At 52.1% G+C, this 13,813-nt stretch overlaps 1 protein-coding gene across 1 annotated transcript; it reads left to right on the top strand.

Annotated features, from left to right (window-relative positions):
* The first annotated feature begins 1,503 nt into the window (after positions 1-1,503).
* LOC147112148 (olfactory receptor 52K2-like) lies at positions 1,504-2,484 on the top strand. The gene has a single exon (XM_085999943.1). It carries the CDS (start codon positions 1,504-1,506, stop codon positions 2,482-2,484), a length of 981 nt encoding a protein of 326 aa, XP_085856069.1.
* The last annotated feature ends 11,329 nt before the right edge of the window (positions 2,485-13,813 follow it).

A 13,813-nucleotide genomic window follows, 5' to 3' on the forward strand; every position in this document is an offset into this window, starting at 1 on the left:
ATCTCCCAGTCATGGTTTGCCAGATAAAGAGATACATCAACGATTGCAAGACCCTCTCTCTGCTCCAGATCGGATTCGGGTTTTTGGTATCAGCACATACACTGGACCTGTGTGATACCTCTGGTACCTGCATATTGTTAACGGAACACTAGATGACGATCTGATGGTAGTTTATTCTCAATTCATTCTCTGGACATGGGCATCACTGGCAAGGCCGACATTTATTGCCCATCCCTAGTTGCCCTTGAGAAGGTGGTGGTGAGCCGCCTTCTTGAACCGCTGCAGTCCGTGTGGTGAAGGTGCTCCCACAGTGCTGTTAGGGAGGGAGTTCCAGGATTTTGACCCAGCGACGATGAAGGAACGGCCGATATATTTCCAAGTCAGGATGGTGTGTGACTTGGAGGGGAACTTGGAGGTGGTGGTGTTCCCATGCGCCTGCTGCCCTTGTCCTTCTAGGTGGAAGAGGTTGCGGGTTTGGGAGGTGCTGCCGAAGAAGCCTTGGCGAGTTGCTACAGTGCATCTTGTAGATGGTACACACTGCAGCCACGGTGCGCCGGTGGTGGAGGGAGTGGATGTGAGATGTGAGTAAGCACATGGTAACAATTACACTTAAATGTTTTCTCTTTTATAACTCTGTTATACTTTAATCAAATATTCTAGAGAGTCTGTAAATGAAAGCAGCTAGTTATTACCATTCCAACTTGAGTGTTTATCAGTATATAACACTGTACTTATCTCCAGATTCCACCTGTTGATTGTTTAATAATTTGCGGTAATCTCATTACTTTGAATAGATTTGGCTATTTAGATTAAACATTTTTTTTCAGATGATGTATAACTGCCTGAAACAGCAGCTCGCTCATGTGTTCTGACACTTCACTACGTTAATAGCTTAGGATTAGAGGTTCCCTGAGAAATATCCCAGTCCGGCAACACCTCAGTTTTAAAATTCTCATCCTATTTAACAAATCCCTCCATGGCCTTGCTCTTTGCTATCAGCGTGACCTCCTCCAGCCCCACGACCCTCTGCGATCTCTGCGCTCCTCCAATTCTGGCCTCTTGAGCAACTGCCTGGGCCCTGAGCTCTGGAATTCCCTCCCTAAACCTCTCCTCCTCTCTCTCCTCCTTTAAGACGCTCCTTAAAACCTCCCTCTTTGACCAAGCTTTAGGTCACCTGTCCTAATATCTCCTTATGTGGCTCGGTGTCAAATTTTGTCTGATAATCGCTCCTGTGAAGCACCTTGGGACGTTTTACTACGTTAAAGGTGCCGTATAAATACAAGTTGTTGTTGCTGTCTCCATTTATTGGTCCCTTTAAATGTGGTTATTCCATATCCGACATGAGCCACTAAGTTGAGGTAGGGTTTGTGGTAGGACACTCCCTACAATGTTCCACCCCCTCTGTTAGTTTTTAATGCTCTCTGGCCTCATCTGCACTGGGCTCACTTGTATTCATCTTTGTCTTTGTAGATTACAGGTTCTGTGTGTGTGTGTGCATTGGGCATGGCGGATACCGGTCACAACAATGGCTCCCTTTATGATGAATTCATCCTGCTCGGGTTCCCTGGATATGAAGGGTCTGAAGGTCTCCTCTCCGCTCCGTTCCTCTTGGTCTACATCATCATATTGCTCGCAAACTCCTCCATAGTGCTGGTCATTACTCGAGAGCAGAGCTTGCACCATCCCATGTACATTCTCATTTGCTGCCTCGCTGTTGTCAATATCATTGTCAGCTGTGCCGTTCTTCCGAAGATGTTGCTGAGCTTCCTCTTCCACCTGAAGGGTATTTCTCTGGCAGGCTGCCTGGCACAAATGTTCTTTGTCCATTTTTGGTCCTCTATGGAATCAACTCTTCTCTTAGTGATGGCTATTGACCGCTTTGTGGCGATTTGTAACCCTCTGCGTTATGGTGCAGTCATGACAAACACAGTCCTGGTCAAGCTAGCGGTGTTTGCTCTCATTAGGAGCGGGGTGGCCATGTCCACCCTGGTCATATTGGCTTCCCCGCTTCCATTCTGCCAGTCTAACCTCATTGCCCATTGCTATTGTGACCACATGGCACTTGTGAGATTGGCTTGCACCGACACCACCCTGAACAGCGCCATGGGTTTGGTAGTCGCCTTTGGAATAATTGGCTTTGACAGTATTTGTGTCCTCTTGTCTTACTGGAGAATAGTAGCCGCGGTTCTGAAGATCGCCTCGCCCGAGTCCCGTCGCAAGATGTTTCACACCTGCTGCACCCACTTGCTGGTGATCGCCTTCTGTTACCTGACCGCCTTGGTCTCCTTCCTGACTTACCGGGTCGGCCAAGTTCCCGAGGACATCCGCGTGTTGCTCTCTCTCATGTACCTCGTATTGCCCGCAATGGCCAACCCCATCATATACGGGGTGGGGACCAAAGAAATCAGGGAGCGCCTCCTGAAAACGTTTGGAGGGAGAAGGATTCAAGCCAGCCTTCAGATGGTGTCCACTGTAACTCGCTGAAAAAGAAAAAAAAAAGAAAGACTTGCATTTCCATAGCGCCTTTCACGACCACCGGACGTCCCAAAGCACTTTACAGCCAATGAAGTACTTTTGAAGTGGAGTCACTTTTAATGCAGGAAACTAGCTGAGAAACTAGCAAACGTAAATTTCCACTTGTTAATAAACTATGTGAAACACTGGGAGGTACAGAATTTTAATTGCCACGATATTATAGCTAATGCATCAATTTTATGTTGGTGACAACTCAAATTATTTCATTTAATTACGTTTGTAATTAAGCACATTTTTGGAAGGGATTATAATTTCATATGCACCATGAACTTTGCACCAAAACCAATGTTTCAAGAAAAGTTTTGTAATGTTAATAAACCTCGAGCTCTCTGAAGTGTGTTCAATGCATATGGTAGGTGTTTGGATCTAGAACTCTTTAAACTGGGTAGATGCTTGGAGTGTTGGTCCTTAAGCAATGCTTCTGGGGTGCAAAGGCACAATTAAAATGAAAGAAAGAAAGACTTGCATTTCTATAGCGCCGTTCACAACCTCAGGATGTCCCAAAGCGCTTTACAGCAAATTAAATCATTTCTGGAGTGTATTCACTGTTGAAAACGCGGCAGCCAATTTGCACACAGCAAGCTCCCACAAACAGCAATGTGATAATGATCAGATCATCTGTTTTACTGATGTTGATTGAGGATAAAAATTGGCCAGGACACCGGGGAGAATTCCTCTGCTCTTCTTTGAAATAGTGACCGTGGGATCTTTTACTTCCACCTGAGCGAGCAGACGGGGCCTCAGCTTAACGTCTCATCTGAAAGACGGCACCTCCGACAGTGCAGCCCTCCCTCAGTACTGCCCCTCTGACAGTGCGGCGCCCCTCAGTACTGCCCCTCCAACAGTGCAGCGTTCCCTCAGTACTGCCCCTCCGACTGTGCAGCAGTTCCTCAGTACTGCCCCTCCGACAGTGCAGAGCTCCCTCAGTACTGCCTCTCCGACAGTGCAGCACTCCCTCAGTACTGCTCTCTGACAGTGCGGTGCTCCCTCAGTACTGCCCCTCCGACAGTGCAGCACTCCTTCAGTACTGCCCCTCCAACAGTGCGGCGCTCCCTCAGTACTTCCCCTCCGACAGTGCAGCACTCCCTCAATCCTGCCCCTGTGAAAGTGCAGCGCTCACTCAGTACCACCCCTCTGACAGTGCAGCACTCCGTCAGTACTGCCCCTCTGACAGTGCAGTGCTCACTCAGCACTGACACTCCGACAGTGCAGCACTTCCTCAGTACTGCCCCTCCGACAGTGCAGAGCTCCCTCAGCACTGCCCCTCCGACAGTGCAGCACTCCTTCAGTACTGCCCCTCCAACAGTGCGGCGCTCCCTCAGTACTCCCTCAGTACTGCCTCTCCGACAGTGCAGCACTCCCTCAGTACTGCCCCTCCGACAGTGCGGCGCTCCCTCAGTACTGCCCCTCCAACAGTGCAGCACCCCCTCAGTACTGCCCCTCTGACAGTGCAGTGCTCCCTCAGTACTGCTCCTCCAACAGTGCAGCGCTCCCTCAGTATTGCCCCTCCGACAGTGCAGCACTCCTTCAGTACTGCCTCTCTGACAGTGCAGTGCTCCCTCAGTACTGCCCCTCCGACAGTGCAGAGCTCCCTCAGTACTGCCTCTCCGACAGTGCAGCACTCCCTCAGTACTGCTCTCTGACAGTGCGGTGCTCCCTCAGTACTGCCCCTCCGACAGTGCAGCACTCCTTCAGTACTGCCCCTCCAACAGTGCGGCGCTCCCTCAGTACTTCCCCTCCGACAGTGCAGCACTCCCTCAATCCTGCCCCTGTGAAAGTGCAGCGCTCACTCAGTACCACCCCTCTGACAGTGCAGCACTCCGTCAGTACTGCCCCTCTGACAGTGCAGTGCTCACTCAGCACTGACACTCCGACAGTGCAGCACTTCCTCAGTACTGCCCCTCCGACAGTGCAGAGCTCCCTCAGCACTGCCCCTCCGACAGTGCAGCACTCCTTCAGTACTGCCCCTCCAACAGTGCGGCGCTCCCTCAGTACTCCCTCAGTACTGCCTCTCCGACAGTGCAGCACTCCCTCAGTACTGCCCCTCCGACAGTGCGGCGCTCCCTCAGTACTGCCCCTCCAACAGTGCAGCACCCCCTCAGTACTGCCCCTCTGACAGTGCAGTGCTCCCTCAGTACTGCTCCTCCAACAGTGCAGCGCTCCCTCAGTATTGCCCCTCCGACAGTGCAGCACTCCTTCAGTACTGCCTCTCTGACAGTGCAGTGCTCCCTCAGTACTGCCCCTCCGACAGTGCAGAGCTCCCTCAGTACTGCCTCTCCGACAGTGCAGCACTCCCTCAGTACTGCTCTCTGACAGTGCGGTGCTCCCTCAGTACTGCCCCTCCGACAGTGCAGCACTCCTTCAGTACTGCCCCTCCAACAGTGCGGCGCTCCCTCAGTACTTCCCCTCCGACAGTGCAGCACTCCCTCAATCCTGCCCCTGTGAAAGTGCAGCGCTCACTCAGTACCACCCCTCTGACAGTGCAGCACTCCGTCAGTACTGCCCCTCTGACAGTGCAGTGCTCACTCAGCACTGACACTCCGACAGTGCAGCACTTCCTCAGTACTGCCCCTCCGACAGTGCAGAGCTCCCTCAGCACTGCCCCTCCGACAGTGCAGCACTCCTTCAGTACTGCCCCTCCAACAGTGCGGCGCTCCCTCAGTACTCCCTCAGTACTGCCTCTCCGACAGTGCAGCACTCCCTCAGTACTGCCCCTCCGACAGTGCGGCGCTCCCTCAGTACTGCCCCTCCAACAGTGCAGCACCCCCTCAGTACTGCCCCTCTGACAGTGCAGTGCTCCCTCAGTACTGCTCCTCCAACAGTGCAGCGCTCCCTCAGTATTGCCCCTCCGACAGTGCAGCACTCCTTCAGTACTGCCTCTCTGACAGTGCAGTGCTCCCTCAGTACTGCCCCTCCAACAGTGCAGAGCTCCCATAGTACTGCCCCTCCGACAGTGTAGCACTCCCTCAGTACTGCCCCTCAGACAGTGCAGCACTCCCTCAGTACTGCCTCTCTGACAGTGCAGTGCTCCCTCAGTACTGCCCCTCCGACAGTGCAGTGCTCCCTCAGTACTGCCCCTCCGACAGTGTAGCACTCCCTCAGTACTGCCCCTCCGACAGTGCAGCAATCCCTCAGTACTGCCCCTCCGACAGTGCAATGCTCCCTCAATACTGCCCCTCCGACAGAGTGGCGCTCCTTCAGTACTGCCCCTCCGACAGTGCGGCGCTCCTTCAGTACTGCCCCTCCGACAGTGCGGCGCTCCCTCAGTACTGCCCCTCCGACAGTGTGGTGCTCCCTCAGTACTGCCCCTCCGACAGTGCGGCGCTCCCTCAGTACTGCCCCTGACAGTGTGGCGCTCCCTCAGTTCTGCCCCTCCGACAGTGCGGCGCTCCCTCAGTACTGCCCCTCTGACAGTGTGGCGCTCCCTCAGTTCTGCCCCTCCGACAGTGCGGCGCTCCCTCAGTACTGCCCCTCCGACAGTGCGGCGCTCCCTCAGTACTGCCCCTCCGACAGTGCAGCGCTCCCTCAGTACTGCCCCTCCGACAGTGCAGCGCTCCCTCAGTACTGCCCCTCCGGCAGTGCAGCGCTCCCTCAGTACTGCCCCTCCGACAGTACGGCGCTCCCTCAGTACTGCCCCTCCGACAGTGCGGCACTCCCTCAGTACTGCCCCTCCGGCAGTGCAGCGCTCCCTCAGTACTGCCCCTCCGACAGTGCGGCGCTCCCTCAGTACTGCCCCTCCGACAGTGCGGCGCTCCCCCAGTACTGCCCCTCCGACAGTGCGGCGCTCCCTCATTACTGCCCCTCTGACAGTGCGGCGCTCCCTCAGTACTGCCCCTCCGGCAGTGCGGCGCTCCCTCAGTACTGCCCCTCTGACAGTGTGGCGCTCCCTCAGTTCTGCCCCTCCGACAGTGCGGCGCTCCCTCAGTACTGCCCCTCCGACAGTGCGGCGCTCCCTCAGTACTGCCCCTCCGACAGTGCGGCGCTCCCTCATTACTGCCCCTCCGACAGTGCGGCGCTCCCTCAGTACTGCCCCTCCGGCAGTGCGGCACTCCCTCAGTACTGCCCCTCCGGCAGTGCAGCGCTCCCTCAGTACTGCAGTGGAAGTGTCAGCCTAGATTTTTGTGCTCAAGTCTCAGATAGCTAAACTAAAAAATGTTCAATACAATTGCGCATTTACCCAACTGCACTCTGAAGAATGGAATTCCTTCTACACACATAATCCAGCACTTTATGTGTGAGCCACACCATCGTCCCACTGAGCAGACAAACGGCTAATCATTTAGAATCAGATAATCTCACAGTGCAGAAGGAGGCCATTCGGCCCATTGTGCCTGTGCCGGCTCTTTGAACGAGCTCTCCAATTAGTCCCACTCCCCCCTGCTCTTTCCCCATAGCCTTGCAATGTTTTTGTTTTCAATTATATATCTAATTCCCTTTTGTAAATTACTTTTGAATCTGCTCCCTGTCGGGCAGCGCGTTCCAGATCACAACAACTCGCTGTGTAAAAAAAATTCTCCTCATCTCCCCTCTGGTTCTTTTGCCAATCATCTTACAATCTGTGTCCTCTGGTTACCGACCCTCCTGTCAGTGGAAACAGTGTCTCCCGATTTACTCCATCAAAACCTCTCAGTTTTGGAACACCTCGATCAAATCTCCTCTTAACCTTCTCTGCTCTAAGGAGAACAACCCCAGCTTCTCCAGTCTCCCCACATCACTGAAGCCCCTTGTTATAAATCTCATCATTCATCAAGAAACTACTCATGAAATTACGCTGGACGGCCAGCTGGTGGCGCCGTCCAAGGAGTATAAATACTCGGGCGTGAACCCAGCTTCCCAGGGATATTTTGTAAGACAAGGAACTAGTGAAGTACAACTAGACCTCCATGTTCTGAAACAAGTTGATTAAAGCCTTGCTTTATACTCAAACCAAATGTGTAGTGAGTTTTATTACGTCACCCCTCATCCCTGGAACCATTCTAGTAAATCTCCTCCACACCCTCTCCAAGGCCTTGACATCCTTCCTAAAGTGTGGGGTCAAACTCGAGGTGCCTGAGACTAGCTCCCCCAAGGTGTGTCACACGACATCTTTGGAGGCACTAATACAAAAGCGAAATACTGCGGATGCTGGAAATCTGAAATAATAACAGAAAATGCTGGAAACACTCAGCAGGCCAGGCAGCATCTGTGGAGAGAGAAACAGAGTTAACGTTTCAGGTCAATGACCCTTTGTCAGAACTATCTTTGGAGGCACAACCGGAACAACCCTTTAATACATATGAACACGACAGACAGCGAAAGACCAACTTGTCCAACCAGCCTGCCCCACACAGCTGTCCTGCCTTGTGCATCACCCATTGCCATTGCCCATCCCACCTGGAGTCGTGTAATCTCCTGGATGTGGGATGGCGGGGGGGGGGGGCTGGGGGGAGGGGGAAATTATATAAGAAGGTTTTGATAAGAGTAAATAAGGAGAGACTGTTTCCAGTGGCAGGAGGGTCGGTAACCAGAGGACACAGATTGAAGATGATTGGCCAAAGAACCAGAGGGGAGATGAGGAGAATGTTTTTACGCAGCGAGTTGTTGTGATCTGGAACGCGCTGCCTGAAGGGGCAGTGGAAGCAGATTCAATAGTAACTTTCAAAAGGGAATTGGATAAATACTTGAAGGAGAGCAATTTGCGGGGCTGTGGGGAAAGAGCAGGGGGGAGTGGGACTAATTGGAGAGCTCTTTCAAAGAGCCGGCACAGGCACGATGGGTCGAATGGCCTCCTTCTGCGCTGTATGATTCTATGATTCAATCGTTTTAAGCAAAGCCCAGACCAAATAGGGAAACAAAATCTGGAACAATTCCTCTCCGACTCCGTTAGACAATCAAAACTAGTCCAGGAGACCACGTTGACTCTGATTAACGTTATACAGTACCTACCTCTCGTACGAGGGGGCCTCCGCCCCAGCCAGAAACTGGTCCTGCTCTTGCCTGAAGGACCTCAATGAGTTGACGTTCACTGCACGAGCTGGCAGCCTATTCCGGAGGTCCACTATTCTCTCGGAAAAGAGGAACCGCCCAACATGATGGTACAAGGACTAGGGGACACAGATTTAAGGTTTTGGGCAAGAGATACAGGGGGGATGTGAGGAAAAACGTTTTTTGCACAGCGAGTGGTGAGGACCTGGAAGTCGCTGCCGACGGAAGTGGTGGAAGTGGAGACACTCAGGGGGAAAAATTCAGTTGGTTTACGCCTCCCGTTAGCGCCTTAAGAGGGCGCTAATGTGGCGCAAAGCAGCTAGCGCCCAGGTGTGGCGATGTTTGCGCCGCTCGCGAAATTAACTAGACATTTTGCGGCGGCGCTAAACACTACCGCCATGATCTCCTGCGCTGGCAGATCGTGACGTCAGTCGAGTGCGCAACGCCCCGGTAGCGCCCCGGACCGGATATTGAGTGGCGCCCCCTGCCTTACCGCCTGCCGCTAGCAACGACAGGTTGAGGGGAGCGTTTTACAGTCAGAAAGGGACTGGGGGAGCGCTATTTAAAGGTGACCGCTTCCTGCCTTTTTTTTGTCGGCGACATTTTTGCACCACGCATTCTGAGAGAGAGAGGCTTCTGGAGAGATTCAACGCTGTGTGAAGGAGTTTTGGGTACTGAGCAGCACTTTGCAGGTTCATTTTGATTTGACCTACCTTGCATCGATTTAGAAGAGACTGTGGGGGCTGCACTCTGAGCTCTTTCCCTGGGCCTCTCCATTGTTCTTTCCAGCAGATTTGATGTACAGGTCTCTCCAGGCCGAGATTCAAGGCTGCAATGAGCAGGGTGTGGATGGAGAGCAAGATCAACCCTCCCCTTTAAGAACTGGCCGGCGCCAGTGTGTCTGTGTTCCATTGCTGACTGACATCACATGAGCTTCGCCAGCACTCTGAGGTAGCGCCTCGCTCCTCGGCCTTTGCGCCTTAAGACAGGTGTGAAGCGCCTGATTTAGCGCTCCAATCACCTGCAGGTGCGATAAAGCCAAGTTTGCAGTCGGAGTCGATAATTAGCGCCCCAAATGTGGCGATACTGAATTTCTCCCCTCAATGTTTTCAAGGGGAGACTGGATAGGCACTTGAGGGAAATAAACTTGCAGGGCTACGGGGATAGAGCGGGGGAATGGGACTGACTGGATTGCTCTACAGAGAGCCGGCACGGACTCGATGGGCCGAATGGAGTCCTTGTGTGCCGTTATGACTCTATAGGGGGGAAAATTCAGTATCGCCCATTTTGGGGCGCTAATATTGGCCGGGTGTAAAGTTTAGCACCCGGCGGTAATTATCACCTCCGACTGCAAAATTCGCCTCTATCGCCCCCGGAGGTGATTGGAGCGCTAAATCAGGCGCTACACACCTCTCTTATGGCGCTAACGTCGGGGAGCGAGGCGCTACCTCAGAGCGCTGGCGAAGCTCAGGCTATGTCCGTTACCATGGAAGCCAGACAGACTGGCGCCGTCCAGTTCTTAAAGGGGAGGGGCCACCTTGCTGGCCAGCCACACCCTGCTCATTGCAGCCTTGAATCTCGGCCTGGGGAGACCTCGAAAGCAATTGTGTTGGAAGCACTACTGGATAGGCCCAGGGAAAGAGCTCGGCGCTTAGGAACCTCAAAAGTGGTGCTGAGGGCCAAAACTCCTTAGGACAGCGTTAAAACCAAAAATTTTGCCGACAAGAAAAGGCAGGAAGCGCCCGCCTTTAAATAGCGCTCCCCCAGCTCCTTCCCGACTTGAAAACGTTCCCCTCTACCTGCCATTCCTAGCGGCAGGTGGTAAGGCAGGGGGTGCGACTCAATATCCGGTCCGGGGCGTTGCACGCTTGACTGACGTCACGAACTGCGGGCGCAGGAGATCGTGGCGGTAGTGTTTAGCGCCGCCGCAAAACAACTGGTCAACTTCGCGAGCGGCGCTAAAATCGACGCACCCGGGCGCTAAGTTCCTTGCGCCCCGTTAGCTCCCCCTAGAGGCGCTAGCAGGAGGCGCTAACCAACCGAATTTCTCCCCCATCCGATGCAAATAAAAAGAATAAACAGTCTTGTCATAGGTACAGGAGGAGGCCATTCAGCTCCTCGAGCCTGTCCTGCCATTCTATCAGATCATGGCCGATCTGTATCTTAACTCCATTTACCCGCCTTGGTTCCGTAACCCTTAATACCCTTACCCAACAAAAATCTATCAGTCCCAGTTTTGAAATTTCCAATTGACCCCCCAGCCTCAACAGTTTTTTGGGGGAGAGAGTTCCAGATTTCCACCACCCTTTGTGTGACGAAGTGCTTCCTGACATCACCCCTGAACTGCCTGGCTCTAATTTTAAGGTTCTGCCCCCTTGTTCTGGACTCCCCCCACCAGAGGAAATAGTTTCTCTCTCTACCCTATCAACTCCTTTAATCATCTTAAACACGTCGATCAGATCACCCCTTAATCTTCTACCAAAAAATTCATGAAAATATCGGCGTGTTGCTTGAACACCCTGAACAATGCCCCCTTCTTACATCCATTGAATTGAAAGGATTCTGGGCATCCCATAAAATTAGCTTTGTGCTCCTGTGTCTGCCTTCCTCCAGCAGGGGAGGCAGTTACCACAATAAGTGGTGTCACTTCAACCCTCTGCAGGAAGAAAGCCACAGCTGCCCAAAGTCAACCAAACTTTTCCTTCTTACAGAACAACAACTTGTATTTATATAGCGCCTTTAACATAGTAAAACGTCCCAAGATGCTTCACAGGCGCGATTATCAAACAAAATTTGACACGAGCCACGTAAAGAGATATTAGGGCAGGTGACCAAAAGCTTGGTCCAAGAGGTCGGTTTTAAGGAGCGTCTTAAAGGAGGAGAGAGAGAGGCGGAGAGGTTTAGGGAGGGAATTCCACAGCTTGGGGTCCAGGCAGCTGAAGGCACGGCCGCCAATGGTGGAGCGATTAAAATCGGGGGATGCGCAAGAGGCCAGAATTAGAGGAGCGTAGAGATCTCGGAGGGTTGTAGGGCTGGAGGGGATAGGGAGGGGCGAGGCCGTGGAGGGATTTGAAAACAAGGACGAGAATTTTGAAATCGAGGCGATGCTTAACTGGGAGCCAGTGTAGGTCAGCGAGTACAGGGGGGTGATGGGTGAACGGGATTTGGTGCGAGTTGGGACACGGGCAGCCGAGTTTGGATGACCTGAAGTTTACGGAGGGTGGAATGTGGGAGGCCAGCCAGGAGTGTGTTGGAATAGTCAAGTCTAGAGGTAACAAAGGCATGGATAAGGGTTTCAGCAGCAGATGAGCTGAGGCAGGGGCGGAGACGGGCGATGTTACGGAAGTGGAAATAGGCGGTCTTAGTGATGGCATGAATTGGTGGTCGCAAGTTCATTTCAGGGTCAAATGTGACACCAAGGTTGCGAACAGTGTGGTTCAGCCTCAGACAGACGTTAGGGAGAGGGATGGAGTCGGTGGCTGGGGAACGGAGTTTGTGGCAGGGACCGAAAACAATGGCTTCGGTCTTCCCAATATTTAATTAGAGAAAATTTCTGCTCATCCAGAACTGGATGTCGGGCAAGCAGTCTGACAATTTAGAGACCATGGAGGGGTCGAGAGAAGAAGTAGTGAGGTAGAGCTGGGTGTCGTCAGTGGAAACTGACGCTGTGTTTTCGGATGATGTCGCCGAGGGGCAGCATGGAGATGAGAATTAGGAGGGGGCCAAGGATAGATCCTTGGGGGGACACCAGAGGTAACGATGCGGGAGCGGGAGGAGAAGCCATTGCAGGTGATTCTCTGGCTACGATTAGATAGATAAGAATGGAACCAGGCGAGTGCAGTCCCACCCAGCAGGGCGACAAACACCTGCAATGGCGGAACAGGTACGAGGTGCTAAATAGCCTTCTACTAAAGCAAAATACTGCGGATGCTGGAAATCTGAAATAAAATCAGAACTGTTGGAAACACTCAGTAGGTCCTTCCATCCTATCACAGACCGTCCCTTCCCTTTTGTTCTTTCCTCCCCTCCCCCCCCTTTCCCTGCCTCTGCACTTGCTTAAAACCTGCTAGATCTGTAACTTTTTCCAGTTCTTGCAAAAGATCACTGACCTGAAACGTTAACTCTCCACAGAGGCTGCCTGGCCTGCTGAGGATTTCCAGCATTTTCTCTTTTTATTTCAGATTTCCGGCATCTGCAGTATTTTGCTTTTGAGTTCTCCCCGGTGTCCTGGGGCCAATCTTTATCCTTCAATCAACATCAGCAAAACAGATGATCTGGCCATTATCACATTGCTGTTTGTGGGAGCTTGCTGTGCGCAAATTGGCTTCCAGGTTTCCTACTAGGACCACTGCTTTTCTTGATGTATATTAATGACTTGGACGTGGGTGTACAGGGCACAATTTCAAAATTTGCAGATGACACAAAACTTGGAAGTATAGTGAACAGTGAGGAGGATAGTGATAGACTTCAAGAGGACATAGGCAGGCTGGTGAAATGGGCGGACACGTGGCAGATGAAATTTAACCCAGAAAAGTGCAAAGTAATACATTTTGGTTGGAAGAATGAGGAGGGGCAATATAAACTAAAGGGTACAATTCTGAAGTGGGTGCATGAACCGAGAGACCTGGGGGTATATGTGCACAAATCGTTGAAGGTGGCAGGGCAGGTTGAGAAATCTTACGGGATCCTGGGCTTCTGCAATATTTGGCCCCTTGTGACCCCACCTCATTGTTCTTTGATGTAATGTTTTCCTGACTGGCCTGTTTGGACACCATTTACACCTTTGATTGCTGTGATTATCTCTCTGTCGAGGTGTGATAAATGGCAGTTAGAAAGATTACCTGTAATCATCTGACATTATTCTCTGACTATATAAGCTGTGTCTTTACGCATCTCTCCACTTCACCTGACGAAGGAGCAGCGCTCCGAAAGCTTGTGATTTCAAATAAAGCTGTTGGACTATAACCTGGTGTTGTGTGACTTCTTACATTCATAAATAGAGGTATAGAGTACAAAAGCAAGGAAATTATGATGAACCTTTATAAAACACTGGTTCGGTCTCAACTGGAGTATTGTGTCCAATTCTGGGCACCACACTTTAGGAAGGATGTGAAGGCCTTAGAGAGGGTGCAGAAAAAATTTACGAGAATGGTTCCAGGGATGAGGGATTTCAGTTACGTGGATAGACTGGAGAAGCTGGGGTTGCTCTCCTTGGAGCAGAGAAGATCGAGAGGAGATTTGATAGAGGTGCTCAAAATCATGAGGGGTCTGGACAGAGTAGATAGAGAGAAACTGTTCCCATTGGGGGAAGGGT

This window comes from Somniosus microcephalus, chromosome 10 (genome assembly GCF_052327205.1).
Source record: "Somniosus microcephalus isolate GS21.2 chromosome 10, FLI_Smic_1.0, whole genome shotgun sequence".
Taxonomy (NCBI): domain Eukaryota; kingdom Metazoa; phylum Chordata; class Chondrichthyes; order Squaliformes; family Somniosidae; genus Somniosus; species Somniosus microcephalus.

What these genes read in the sequence shown, in the direction of transcription:
- LOC147112148 (XM_085999943.1), top strand. Translation starts at nt 1,504, where the DNA reads ATGGCGGATACCGGTCACAACAATGGCTCCCTTTATGATGAATTCATC.